This window comes from Lagopus leucura, unplaced genomic scaffold (genome assembly GCF_019238085.1).
Source record: "Lagopus leucura isolate 7727_CA_CO unplaced genomic scaffold, USGS_WTPT01 Super-Scaffold_100019, whole genome shotgun sequence".
NCBI lineage: Eukaryota > Metazoa > Chordata > Aves > Galliformes > Phasianidae > Lagopus > Lagopus leucura.
Genome location: NW_024962273.1, coordinates 7,475,716 through 7,490,544, shown reverse-complemented (window position 1 = coordinate 7,490,544; position 14,829 = coordinate 7,475,716). Strand labels below are relative to the sequence as shown.

The 14,829-nt window shown below is 36.3% G+C and overlaps 1 protein-coding gene across 3 annotated transcripts in view; it reads right to left on the bottom strand.

Annotated features, from left to right (window-relative positions):
* DPP10 (dipeptidyl peptidase like 10) overlaps positions 1-14,829 on the bottom strand; it is a 350,176-nt gene that overhangs the window by 31,746 nt on the left and 303,601 nt on the right. For all 3 annotated transcript variants that reach the window (XM_042877726.1, XM_042877725.1, XM_042877727.1), the window contains exons 8-10: positions 10,220-10,340; positions 6,619-6,773; positions 3,915-4,012 (exon numbers count right to left, since the gene is read on the bottom strand). In XM_042877726.1, coding sequence (XP_042733660.1) covers positions 3,915-4,012; positions 6,619-6,773; positions 10,220-10,340 — 374 coding nt within the window. The remainder of the gene's footprint in view (positions 1-3,914; positions 4,013-6,618; positions 6,774-10,219; positions 10,341-14,829) is intronic.

The following is a 14,829-nucleotide window of genomic DNA, read 5'->3' as shown; positions in this document are numbered from 1 at the left end:
GCAAAGTACTGAAGATAACTGCAGTTAGCATTTTGGCATGCTGCTTGCTGTAGGCACACATTGATGAACTGTAGCCTTCCACTTGGACTATTTGGTCCATGGCGCCCTTTCCATGGGTGCCAGCAGCCACCACAGCCAGGCCACGTAGCCTCACTCCCCATCTAATCACAGCCTCAGACCCAGTCTAGCCAAGGTGATGGTCATCTGCTGCACCCTAGCCCAGCCACGAGCCCCCATGGGATAGCTGTGCCAGGCTTGGTTCTGCCCCCTTTGCAGAACTTGCATTTCTTCCCATTGAACAGTGATGGGAATAATCCATGAGTATCTTGGCGCTGAGCAGGAAAGCTTCAATAAAATAAACCCCATGAATATACTTTTATCCTGGAGGCTTTGACTGAATATATTAGAGCCACTTGATAAAAGGTGCATAAATCCTTTGCATTAACCTTGTGAGATAGGCATTGCTCTTGCACAGTTATAGAAGAGAGGAGGGACAGAAGCTTGAAAGAAGTGACTAGACAGCATGTCTAAGAACAGCTGAAAACGAAACCTTGTTTTCTTAATACAAAACTGCCCCCTGCATCTTTTCCACTTGAGTTAGAAGTAAATAAGATTTCTATCCCATTGCAAGGCTCAGACAAACTGGCTGCAGGAGGTACAGAAACCTTTTCAGAATCGAAAGCTTATTTCAAGCTAGAAGTGTATAAAGCATCCAAATAATTCTGTTGATTTGGAAATGCGTAGGTAATTTTTTTTAAAAAAAAAAGAAGAGAGTTTAAAGATTGTTATTTAAATTTATGTTAACTCAATTTCCTAAGTGTTTCCAGTTCCATTACAAAACATTAATTAAAATCAATCAAAATGATTGAAATATGAAAACAGGATGTGGTCATCTACCTTTTTTAGGCTTTTAAGCAGTATTGGAAAAAAAATAAGAAAGAAGATTGACTTAATTTATTAAAGTGCCTTTTAAAACTACCTGGTCAGCAGTGACTGGAAATACTGCAGTTTGCTCACTATGGCTGAGAGCAGAGAAAGGAAGCAGCAGATGACCCCTACACTGAGAGACTTTCAAGAACCAGTGTAGAAATAATTTTTCAATTTCTCCACAGACTAAAACTTTACGGAGTAAAATTAAAAATATTTTTGCTTTCTTTCTTTCAGAAGAACTTGAATGAACATTGAGAAGTATTACCAATTACATTCTTAGAATCCTCACAAGCAGTAAATGACAGTAGAGCATTGAACTGACTCAATCTTACACCGTAAGAACAGAGGAAGAGGTTTCTGTTTTCAGAGGTCCCACACTGCAGAGTTGGGCAGGGTTGAGAAGGTGAACATTACTTTTTGGGGTTATAAATAACTGAAACCACATTCCCTACCCCTTTATGCATGGGATTATATCTCTCCTATAATAGTAATTGGTGATGATGTGAGCAATATGCATCTTCACAATGTGTCAATCATGAAAGATCTTTAAAGCTATGATAGTCCTCCTTACTATTTAATTGTGAAATGCTACTATTACATATTTAACTAAAGACTCCACAATGAATTGATTAGAAAGGCAGTGAAAAAGACTTGACTGCTGAGTACAGCCAATAGTTTTCTTCAAAAATACAATAATTAAAAAAAACCTTCCCAAAAATTGTAAGATTTCCACTGTAGAAAGGCCTGCTCAGAGGCCATTCCTCATACCAGCATACATATTAACACATGGATATATGTGTGTATGGTATATGTGTGTGCATATACACATCTGATGACCTATGTGATTATTGTCAATTACTCAAAACCAGAGCTACAATGTAAAATTCCCAGAATACCTGGCTCATATCTATACAACATTCCTATATTTTATAGCACAGATATTATGCCCTGATAGCAAAAATGAAGATAAAGCTAATTTTTTCCAGGCTTACATAGTTTTAACTAGCCTTCTGATACATCATAGAATCATTTCGGTTGGAAAAGATCTCAAAGATCACCAAGTCCAGTGATCAACTCATCACCACCATACCACTATCCATGTCCCTCAGTGCTATATCTCCACGGTTCTTGAACACCTCCAGGGACAGTGACTCCACCACCACCCTGCGCAGCCCATTGCAACACCTTAACACTCTTGAAAGAAGTATTACAGAAATTTAAAGGAATGGCGCTGTGTAACAGAGAGAGCAGAGAACATTATCTTCACCAAGGACTCAAAACTCTGGGGAAGATGCCACTCAGGCTCGCACCAGAAATTCTACAAACTGAGTTAGACTTTAGCTTCATGACGCAAATAATACTATTTAAGATATCAGTGTTCGCCTGTTTTATTCTATCTTTGTTTTCAACAAATCAGGCAGAAAGAATGAAACCTAAAAATCTAAAATGAAACCATTACATTTTCAAGATTATCTTTTTCTTGGTGGTTTACATAGTGCTTCCTCATTTCACATCTTCACATCTTTAAACAATAAAACAACAATTTTAATGCTCTTTAAGCAAGTGAAGATGCTAACCTTGGTAGCAGAGAATCTCTTCCAAATCTCATACAGGCACTCATTAGTGAGGGGCTAATAAACAGCAGGAGATTTTGTTTTGTTTCTGAGCACCAATAGAAAGAAAATACTTCAAAATGCACAATGCAGTAAAATAATTCTCTCCACAAACACAATCAGTCAGCATTCCTGCTGACACAAATAATTACAAGGCATAATTCACTACTAAATTATTCCTGCACTAATTTCGGATACCTCAATTTGTGTAGAAGAGAGCTGAGGACAGGTTGAAGTTGGTACTGATGGTTGTGAATAACTACCCAACATTAACTTCTAGATTGTTTTGGAAACCATCTTTTCTCAGAACTGCAAGAACAACCCAGACACAGCATTTTCTTTAGAAATACATGTCTTCAAAGCCAATCTTTCTATTCTCTTTTCTTCTCCACCCAGTAATGCCCTCAGAGAAGAGGGAAGTGGCACATCTCTGCCCTTAGACTGCAGCTGTATCTGCACTATAGCAACTCTTTATTACTATAACCTACACCATATAACAGTTTAGGGCTAGAAGACCACTAACATGTGCACTGAAACCACAGTGGGAATTTCAACAAGACAACTGTAATTGTCAAATTGGAATAACCCTAAGGGAAGAAATGGAAATTTTCTTGCCCTTAAGGAAAAGTTTCAAGTGATCTCCAATGAGTACAGGTAAACCAGGAGCTCACCTTAAGATAGTAACTTTATCAGGAGGGTTACCAGTTGCAGCCAGTCCTGAAATCAAAAGGACCATTAAATTAGCTTAGTGGTCCTAAACATAATTTCTTCTAATGACCTTCCTATCAAGCACAGACACAGCACAGTCCTTCTTAGTCTGTGTGACCTGATGGCGTCGCTTCTCCCCCTGCCACCTCCTTGCATCTGTGAACTGTGGGGAAAACTATTTCCATAACCTAATACATTTGACAAGCTTAAGATATTCATCTCTAAATGACAGAACATCCTGGCAACATGTTCTATGCATTAATAGTACATGTCTGTGTTCTGTAATTTCATTTCAGAAACAGAAACCAGCAAGTTGGCTCACAGCAAGAAAGGTTACAAATGAATGCCACAGCAAGCACAGAGCAGCATTTGGACCTCTTGACTCCATCTTAGTATTCCTAATTTCACATATTTCAAGAGAACTGAAGCACCTCAGAACACTGGAAATGAGCAAATTCCAGATCCTTGAGTTTTTTTAAGAGGAGCAAAATCATATAGTATTGTATTTGACCTCACTGTCTTTATGTCCGGCTGTGAGAACAAGGTCAAGTGTGTTTCAGCAAAATACAAGAGTTGTGCTGAAGTAAAAATGGCAATCAGTAGCCTGAGAGACAGTCACGTTAAATCAAACACAAGTTTCACTAAATAGTGAAATTAAAATACCTTGATTTAAAGCTGTCAGGTGGCATCAGTTCCAGTGTATGCGCTGGTCCATACAGATTAACTACAAACAGCTTTACTGTTGGGTTTGTTTGACCTGCCTTTGAAAAAAAGAAAACAGGAGCTTTAAAGGTACTGAATGAATCAGTGGTAGCTAAAATAGACTTGCTCATTAACATAATAAAGTATGTTTACAATAACGAGAAAGCTCTTTAATTTTAAAAGTGAATTTCACAGCCATACAAGTCACACAGATAAAGATATTAAGTATTAATTTCATAATCCTCTTGTTGTCCCTCAGTGATGGCAGCCCTCTGGTGCAGGGTAAGGGGATAAAGTTGGAAGTGTGTCATTGGTCAGTTCCTAAAAAAGCAGCCAGCTCCAGATTCCAGCAGTCTTTTCCAGCCCCTACTGTTCTTCCAAAAAGCTACATAACTCTATCTGACACAGCATTCCTCCTCTTCCTCCCCTCCCTTCTCTTTCATCACCATTTTCTCTAGGTCTTCCTGACTTGCTGAGAAGGAAATCTCTATTTTTGGCACTGCACAGGATTCTGTGTTCATAAGACAAAAAAACAAAACAACAAAGAACACTTCTTATTGAAAAAGAGAAATAAAATGGTAGTTTGATACACATCCACTGCGAAGAGTCTGATAAAACTTGAGTATCTACAAGAAGCCAAGACTCATGCTACTCTTGGTAACATGGAACATTATTATGGGACATTCTTGAGAAAAGACTGCTGACAGAAAGCCAAGGTATATAAAACTAGCAAGTAGATACCGCTAGTCCCATACCAATCTCCCTGCAATATCATATTCAAGCTTATTTTTTCTGTAAGCCACAAAACACTACCCAGCCTTTTTAGGATATGGGGAATGACAAGTGTGTATTTCAATGGGAATGACTTTGATATACTGGAAGGGCAAAGTGAAGTCATTGATATTTGGCTTTAATCATATTAATCTATAAAGCAGTACATTGGACTCTTCAAAGGGATATTTAGAAGTAAAAAAGGGCTTGGCTGAAATATACCTCCGCATTTTTTCTTTAGAAATCAGATTTTTCTCAAAATATAGGCAGTCTGAATGCGGTGTCTATTTCTAAGTGATATGAGGAAGAAGAAGGTGGTATTGGTGTATTTTTACTATTGCTAAGATATTTAAATTGACTCTTGGAATTTATTTCATTCTCATAAAGTTTTACGTCTGCCTGAAAGCAAATAATGTCTTTCAAAGGCATTCTCAATATGGAAGCAGCTTACACAAATGCAAAACTGTGGAAGAAAACGACAGGTCAAGTCTTTTGGTTACAACAAATATCTCCTATGAGTCTGTATATGCAACATGTACACAGAAGTGCCTGTTCCAATACTCACAAATACACGTGGGTTTCATTTTATTTTTTAATCACAATTAGAAATTTCTCAAATGGTTTTATTTTACATAAGATCCAACCTTTCTTTCATCTCTGATGCTGTACCACAAGATTCATTACACATTAATGGTGTTTAATGGGTAGCTAGATTGACATTAAATAGACACATTAAATAAAGAAATGTTATTTCATTAATGAGATTACTAGAATAGTACTGTGCATCACTGTTATGCTGAACTGCTAATCAACTGGAATTCCCATTTCTTGTTTACAAAGCTCATTTTTTAGAAATATCATTACATTTTTTTCTTTTCTCTGTCACTCAAGGCCTTTTGTCAGTGAAAGCATGTGAACTACTTCTAAAAATGTTATTGCTTTATTATTTCAGAGTATTATTTCATAGCACACATTATATATCATACACACCGTTGTTTCATAGTACATGTTGCAATCTGTTTCTCCATCCATTACAAACAAAGACTTATCTCCAAAAATTGGCAGCAAGAATAGGGTTAGAGCAATATTATTTCAAAATTCTCAATGAATTTCCCTTGAAATTTCAAAGGAGTACCATACACACAGACTTATGTCTCATAGAAGAAGGAAACTCATGCACTTTAAAATTATATGTAAGACAAAGAAAACCTGTCAAGTTGGAAGATAATATCAGCATTGGAACTTATCAGAATAATGATGACTAAGGAGGCATTTGATCAAGAAACTTCCAGAAACTGAGTAGCAAATTCAGACATCACCCTTCCCTGAACAGCTCTGTTATTTTCCAACATAAACCTAAAAATCTTTCTCTACATGTTCTCAAAATCAGTGACAGTGCGTGTGTATGCATAAATATATACATATATATATATATACATAAATATATACATATATAAATATATACATATCATATGTATATAATATAAATTATACAACATATATCAAATATTATATGATACATATATCATATATATACATATTTTAATTTATTATTATTTTACTTAATGCGACAGCATCCTTTTTCCTGTGCAGTCCTACAAACATTTTATGTTTGTAACATAAGTAACAGAAGTGGTGCATTGACTTTAGCATGCAATATACTGAGGATGAAATTGCTATGAATCATTCTGTCTTCTGCTCCCACACCTGATAATTTCCTTCTAGCATGAAGTGTTACAGTCTACTAGAAAAAAAACATTTAATTAATATTTCCTGAAAAGCAATGTGAACCAAGTCAGCTTCTACTGCCCTCCAGAGACGCTCTGCTCCTTTCATACAGAACATCACTGCACAGGAAATAGGAGGGTATGGACTACAGTTGTACTTATCTTACCTTAGGGTATGGATACTGCTTTGCTTTTGGATATAGGCCTCCAGTAAATCGGGGAATAACCATGCTAGGAACCAGGGAGTCATTTATGGTCAGGAATGCCAATCTTTCACCGTCTGGAGACCACCAGTGGGCAATATGAGAATGGAGAAGTTCCTCTGCAAAAACAGATCACCTTAGCATCTTAACAGTAAGTACTTCAAACTTCCCAGCTCATCCAGTTGCCATTGATTTATTCTTTCTGTGGCTACTTGAAACGTGTCTGTTTTAATTCCCCTAATTTCACATTATACTGAATGAATGTTTGGATAAGAAGGCATAGGAAAAGTTCAAACTTTCCCCATCTTCCTCGAATACTTTCACTGACATCAATACATTATTGTAATGTGAAAGATAAATGTAATTGTCATATGTTTAGTTCCGTTGCATTTCATTACACGTTTAATTAATTTTTAAATGTTTTGGACAACTTTAATTGAGAGTTCTTTTAGAATTGACAATCTGCTTTCTTCTTTAATATGAAATTTTATTATGCCTGATTTCTCTGCATGCAGATCTTCACACATTGCACTTATGTAATGATTTTTGAAGTGCAATATTTGGGAGCTTTTAGGGTCAGTTTAGTTTAGCTTAGGCTTTTTTTGTTTGTTTTTTTGTTTTGTTTTTTTTTTTTTGCAATCTAACTTTTCCAAAATAGTTTTAAAAACTTATTTTAAATCCAAATTTTGATTTTAATCCAAATTCTATTTGCCAAATAAAAATCATTCTCTAAATGTAATGCAGTGTTTTCTTGCATTTATTGTCATTGTATTTCATACTAGGAATTAAGAACAGAAGCACTCACAGAAACAGCACATACAACTGGAATACCAATAAAGCAGCCTGCAACCAATTCCAAATTCATCCTGTACAGGTCATTTGTCTTCCAACTGTGAAAAGACTTGGATGTTTTCTGTTATGTATTTGATAACTCTTTTTTTTTGTATTTTGTATTTAAATTTGAAGAACATGACTGGAAAACTAATTGAGAATAACATAATAACCAGAATAGAAGTCTGACAGCATACATAATTTAAGAATCTACCTACAAAACTCACTTGAATCGTCAAAGGACACTCTCCAGGACACAAATCAGATTCTGAAAGGATTGAAGTGCCTGAATGAGTTGAATCCTCTAGGGAAGGAGCAACAAAGCCCAAACTTATCTTCAAAGTTGTATATTCTGGGTCACGTTTCTGCTTCCACACTGCATATCTAAAGCCTTTTACACAGGTGACCAACAGAGAATGAATGGGGTACATCAGATAGCAAAAATTTTAATTGAGCTTGCTTTAATTATTCTAATAGTGAAATCATTTAATAATTGTGTTTGTATTCAAACTAGGTTATTCACACAAAGATACTTTCATATGTGTCAGTATGAAGGATGGGCACACAGAGAGAAGCAGAAGCCTAACCCCAAATAACATCACTGCCACTATTGAGCTGGCTGCTGTTCTTTCCAAGTTCACCCACTTTCTTCCTCTGTTCATTGTGAAATGTCTACAGCTTAAAGGAAAAGTCATCTGTTTTACCAACAGCTTCTCTTATCTTTAAGACGAAGTTACAGAAAAGCTACATCAATCTACTTTAGATACTGCTTGATACACTGATAAACTGAAAAAAAAAAAGAGAAAAGTATTGACTATTGGCATGCGTCAAGGAAAAGTTTAGTTTTGCTTCTCATTAGTTCTCTCAGGTGTAGATCTTGCTAACGCAGAACTCCAAACTACATAAAATTCAATACTCACACACATATGCCTTAAACTTCTATTTGTATAATTCTCAGCCAGGATCTACTCCATACTTTCCAGACAGTTCTGATAAAAGGCTTGGCAAATACCAATCAGTTGCATCAGGTAACCTCCTGTGATCTCTTCTAGCCTGATTCATTTTTCAATATTCTTATAATCCTTTGCAGACCAAAAAGATTTATTTTTATAAAGAATCTCATGCTGCATTTTGTTCTACAAACTAGAGCTTTAAGATGATCCTTCAGTATACAGCATTCATGGCAGCTCCATTCTGCACCAAAAGGAGAAAACACAGGCTTGCCCTCTCCAGTGCTGGTGCCCCCAAGTGCATGCAGAATGGGCTCAAAGTTGCCCTGTTGCATCCATAAATATGACAAAATGTATGAACACAGGAAAACACTGGAAAACATTCACTGCAAGTGGCTAACTATCAAATGCACGCAAAGGGATGCAAACTACTATTCTAATTTTAGAGCTTACTGGGACAGAAAGCAAAACTTGGCAGTTTTCAAAGCTGCCTATGTGAGCTATCTGCTCATAACTACTCAGATGCCAAGAGGTACAGACAACATCATTTCTGAGGGCCCCACTAACATGTCTTATTATCCTGTGCACCACCATTCTTAAAAAACACTCTGCCCTGCAAAACTACTTACAATAAGTAAGATACTTAAGGTAACCGAGTATTTAACACACCCTATTAATCTATAAAATTGAGTCCCAGAGTACCACAGAAAAAATAATTGATGTGTGTATTAAATTAAATTTCTTGTATCAAGGCTAGATAACCTCCTCCAAACTTTTTTAGTTATATTAAAGCATTTCAGGTGCAGAGAGAAACCCTGGGCTACTGTACAGAAGGTATCTTCAGAAGTTGGGAGGTAACACAGACTAAGCTGTCCACTGCATTTTGGCACTGCTTGTCAGCAACAGCACACTTTCAGAGAATCACAGAATACCCTGAGTTGGAAGGGACCCTTAAGGATAATCCAAGTCCGAGTCCTGGAGTCTATTCTGAGTTGCTTTAAATAAAATTAGCAGTTGCTGCTGAGGTAGCACTAATGGCAGCACTAAAAACTTGCCATAACATTCAAATTGGATTCAAGTATCTTAGAGACAAATGCAATCTTACTGCCTGCTTTCTGGGGCTGGAGTCTCTTGCAGGTCATGCTAATGCCAAATACTGAACACTGAAGAATTCACAGCTAAAAAAGCGTTGCACCAGATCACCTTCTGATATGTATCCAGCAGTAAAGAAGGAAAATATAGACAAGTCTACCTCTATGCTGTGATTTGTCTCTGTCTCCAGTTAGGATGTTTTAATTTTAAATGGACTGGCACAGTTGTTCACACAAGCATCAAACTGACTCCTATCCCTCTTTAACTGTGTGTAAATCTAATAGCTCCAAAGGTATAAATGGAGTGATTTTAAATAAACAAAATATACAGGGTGTTTAGTTTTATTTGAATAGCTCTATTTGAAATGTCAGCTCCACTGAAGTAGGCAGTGAAAACCCAATGTTTTTAGGATTTCACTACTATGTAAATTTTTAACATACCATATAATATTCATTGTTCAGCTGACATAGTTTAGTTGAAAATAAATTCCTCTTTCTCATGAAGTATTGTTATATGTAAAACACTACTCAATACAAAGTATGAATAGATACAAAGGCAATCTTGCAAGAAAGTGAGAAGACAAAGGAGCAAAAGCAACATGAGAGAGCATTTTCTGAAATAGATTTTTGCTGCTGGTTCTGTACAAGAACCTCTCATCTGTTTTAATAAACATAAATATCTGTCTGGCTTACCTTCATATAACCAGTCTGCAATTCCATTAAAAATAATTCCTTCTTTTCCCGAAGATGTCAGGCGCAATGAGCTGCTCTTTACATCAGGCTGGTAGTAGATGTTATTTTCAAAAATATAAATCTGGATGAGGTAAGAGGGAAGGAAAGAGAAAAGAACATTTTCTTTGATATAAATGAATGCTCAGCAAACAATATGCAATTTTCTCAGGCTCAGTACAGTCAACAGAATCATTCATCATGAGTTTCCTCTGACATGGGCTACATATTTCCTTTTATGATCAATTTGGACAAAGCATGCAAACTTTTAATACTCATGCTAGGCCAAATTCTTCCTTTGAAATAAGTTTTTGCAGTTGGAATGCTTTTATTCAGTTTAAGAAAAACTACTGCATTCCTCAGAATGGTAGAGGAGGCCAGTTTTATAATAGTTGAATAAATTTTAAAAAATCCACTTATCCCACTTCATCTAATAAAATCTTCTGTCTTTGTAGCCAAGAAATTAGACATAGTTCTGCAAGTACATATAGTACAGTAGATACATAATAAATGTAAGCTGTAGCTTTGTATCAGAGTGGAAGCTTACTGAGAGAAGCAAAACTAAGTCACACACTGCTGTATCACCACCTTTTTCCCATCCACAAGGAGACCTTTAAGCACTTCACTGCCACACACATTGGGTATGCAGTATCACAAATTTCTTCTCTTCATTTTCCCCTGGATGAGTTAATAACAAATAAACACCTGATTTGGGCTTTTTTTCCATTCCTGTGAAACTACAACTGTTACATATGTCTTTGCACAGCTTAACAATGGAATCAATCTAATACTGATATTACACTGAAAGAAAAAGCAACTAGTAGAACAACAGAAGTAATATACAGCACAAAATTTGCGTAACAGCATTTAATCATTGTATGCTGATGTATGGAGTCGCAGGGGCAGCTAATATGAAGTAGATGTATTTCCACCGAAGAGCATTTTAAAAGCCTAGTCATTTATTATTCCCTCATACTTCTACAAACAAACGATTTATGGGAAAATACTAACATGAGAGCTAAGTATTATTATTGCTGTTACTGCTGTTCTTTCCTCCTCTAAATTAGTATGTGAAATTCATTTCCCTCTGAGACCTCAAACTAATGGCATTTCTTGATATCTAATTGTAGCCACTTCATGATTCCACTGCATAAAGCAATAAAGCTGAGATTTTTCATCCCATGAGCACTGCAACGATTTCACCATTCCTGTGAATAGAGGGTGACTTGGGATAGTTATCAGTAAATCAGAACTATGCAGGGAGATCAAAACAGAAGTAAAAATACTTGATCCAGTTTGAATAATCCAAATGTTATTCTAACTATAGTTTAATAAACAATATTTGATGTAGTTGAGAATTTATGGAAGCTGATGTGATCCAGCATTCATGCCAGGAGAAAGCAAGGAATAGAGAAGTCTGGAGGTATCAGGTTTTTGAATTAATACTGACAAATGCTTCTTGTCAATATATATATTTCAATATATATTTCCACACTCAAAGTTGATTTCTTTCCCTTAGATAAAAGGAAAAGTAGAAATAATAACAAGGAATGGTTAATTACCTCGCTGTGCAAAATAAAATAATTTATCCCAGCACTCTCTATTAAAGTGATTTCAAAATATTAATACCAAACTAAATTACAGATAGCATAGGCAATGCAAAGCACTATATTGATCACTGCTTAGTAAGGAGCAATTTTTTACAGCTGACAATCTCATCAATCTCATTTTAACAATTGCTTTCAGAAGATTACAAAAACACTTCCTTGATCAAATGATTCTATTTTAAGTTTCTTTTAGTAATGAGCTCTAACTATTTAATTTTTCAAGATTATAAGTGTCACTTTGCCATTTGCCACATCAAGTCAACAAACCACCATTTAAACCAGCAGGAATGGATACATGCAGGCTGTCGACAAAAGAGCTGCCAAGCCCTGAAGGCAGGCACCCATTCATGACCATATTAAAGTGTTCATTGATTATTATTTATCTCCTTCACCTCTTGGGAGTAAGGACTTGGAGTTAAGCTGCTAATTTGCGCTAGTACACCAAATCAGGTTGCAGATCTGCAACAGGTGTGATGGCATCATGATGAAGGCTACCAGCAGTGGCTTGAGAGGCTCTTTGCTCTACTGTCTGCAAATCCAAGCTCCAAATTTGTTTAGCCCAACTAGATAAAAAGACTTTGTATAGCCATGGAAAACAATCCCCGATCTTACATTTCTGCCAAATATGGTATGTCACATACTACTCTAAAAGCCCTGAAATTGTAATGGATCACCATTCGAAACTGGTTTTGTTCACAAGACACAAATAGATTTCGCTTGCTTTGAACATCCAACACTACATTAGGGACCAAAAGAAGAGGAAGTCTTTCAACATCATAGTCAAACTCCCTCCCCCTCAAACACCAAGGTTCCTTTTTTTATATATTTCATCAGAATATGCTTTCAAGCTTTCCTTTCAGAACAGAAAAACTAGGTTGAAATTTTGTTTAAGGAGGCAGCTGTGGCAGCTGATTTGTTGCAGTACGGCAAAACACTGAAGCTGAATTTTTGAGCCATTTTCCCCAAGTTTCGTCTTTAAAATTGTGTGAACGACAGAGTAAGTAGCTGGACAAGAACTCAGACAACTACTTTTCCTTCAACAGAAGTTTAAACTGTCAAATACTGACAGGCACATAGCAAATCACAACACTGGGATAAGACTTACTGATCAAAACAGAAGAATTATTCTTTGACCAGAATCTTGCAGATACATGTGCCTAAAATCCTGACATAAAAAAGTGAACCCAAACATTTCCAGGTGAGACTTTCACATACTTAATCACTTTGTATACATTATTTTGGGCAATGAACCAAACCAAAAATTTATCTTGTTAATCTAAATTCACTCAGATTAGGGAGCAAGTAAAACTAAAAGGTTTTTTCTTAGTACTTTTTCTTAATACCACCTCCAACCAAGACAGTGGTGAGGCCTTGGCACAGTTGTGGCTGCCCCATTCCTGGAGGTGCTTGAGTACAGATTGGATGGGCCCTGGGCAGTCTGATCTGGTGTTTGGCAACCCTGTCCACAGCAGGAGGGTGGGAAACAGGTATCTTGGAGGTTCATTCCAACCCAAGCTATTCCATGATTCTATACATTTGTTGTTTTTTTTTTTTTATTACTACATCATAAGTGTTAAAATGTTCATAGTAACTCCCTGCTAGGCAGGGGGGTTGGAACTACATGATCCTTGGGGTCCCTTCCAACCCGGGTGATTCTGTGTGATTCTGTGTGATACTGAATCTTCCAACATTACTAAAAGGAGGAGTTGCTAACTGCGTATCAACCAGGTACTCTCAGGAACACATCAGTGGCTTTGTGCCCAAAATGCTTTCATAGCTTTTTGGCATGATGATAAGAAAACAAATTGAAAAAGGCATAAAGTGGAACTGGGCTATGCTATCTTAGAAATTATTATTATACTTTCATTTTTTTTTTATTTTTTTTTTATTTTTTTATTTTTTTTTTTTAACCTTCTCACCAATTACTCCCCAAGCATTTCTAAACAATTTCCAATTATTTTTATCTAGGATCTTTTGCTAATAATGCTCTAAAACGGTGTAAACATCAAAATCAATGATCTTCAAAATTACGTGACTGTATTCTTAGACATTTAGCAGAGCTAAATACATCAACCTCAAAAACAAGTGTCAAACAAAACCACAGCATTTCTTTAATTATTTGAATAACTACTTTCTGTACAAATATTTTGGATTAGTGAGAAATTAATTCTTGATCACCTTTTTTTCAACTGACTGTGAAGGATGAGAAGCTCTGCTTGCTCTGGTATTCTACTTACTGCACCAATCTTCCCCTTTCTTTCACATCCGTCAGACTCTGAACTATTCGTTCAAAAACCATCTTCTAAACTAATTTCTATTTGTTGCTTGCAATGTTTCACAATTGCATGCTTTTATTTAAATGACAGAAGACAACTTTATTTTTCACTTTAGGTTCACTGCTGAAGCACAGGCATAACCACATTCCTACAAGATAACCTATAAGCAGCAGATAAGTTTTTTGCTCACCAGTCAGACAACAGCAGAAGTGCGTCCAGAGCTGTGTGGAGGTACAATTGCTTACTGTGAGCAAGAGCAGTAATGGAGCAGGGCTTTAAGCTCTGCAAGGGGAGCAGCTCCTTTACCAACAGCTGCCAAAAAACTGGCAGTTGAGAGAGACACTCCTGGGTAACATACATACATAAATATAAACGCTTATAAATATATTTTAAAATGCATATAAATATAGGTATAATGTAATGTCACCGATGTCCCCAATACAAATAAAACCCTTTTTTGGGTGTAGAAGCAACTCACCCATGACACACTGAACATATATTTTTACCTACTTAAAAAGAAAACAAAAACAAAAAACACTGCATAGTAGCAACAGTATCTGTCATAGAATTACCATTGCAACTGAAAGACCTGGCTTGCCATCTTCTCTACCACCGTTCAATATCCTTGAAAGCCCTGACAAATGCATTCTTTTTCTAATAGAGCTACAGACTGTGTTACTTTTAGTCATAG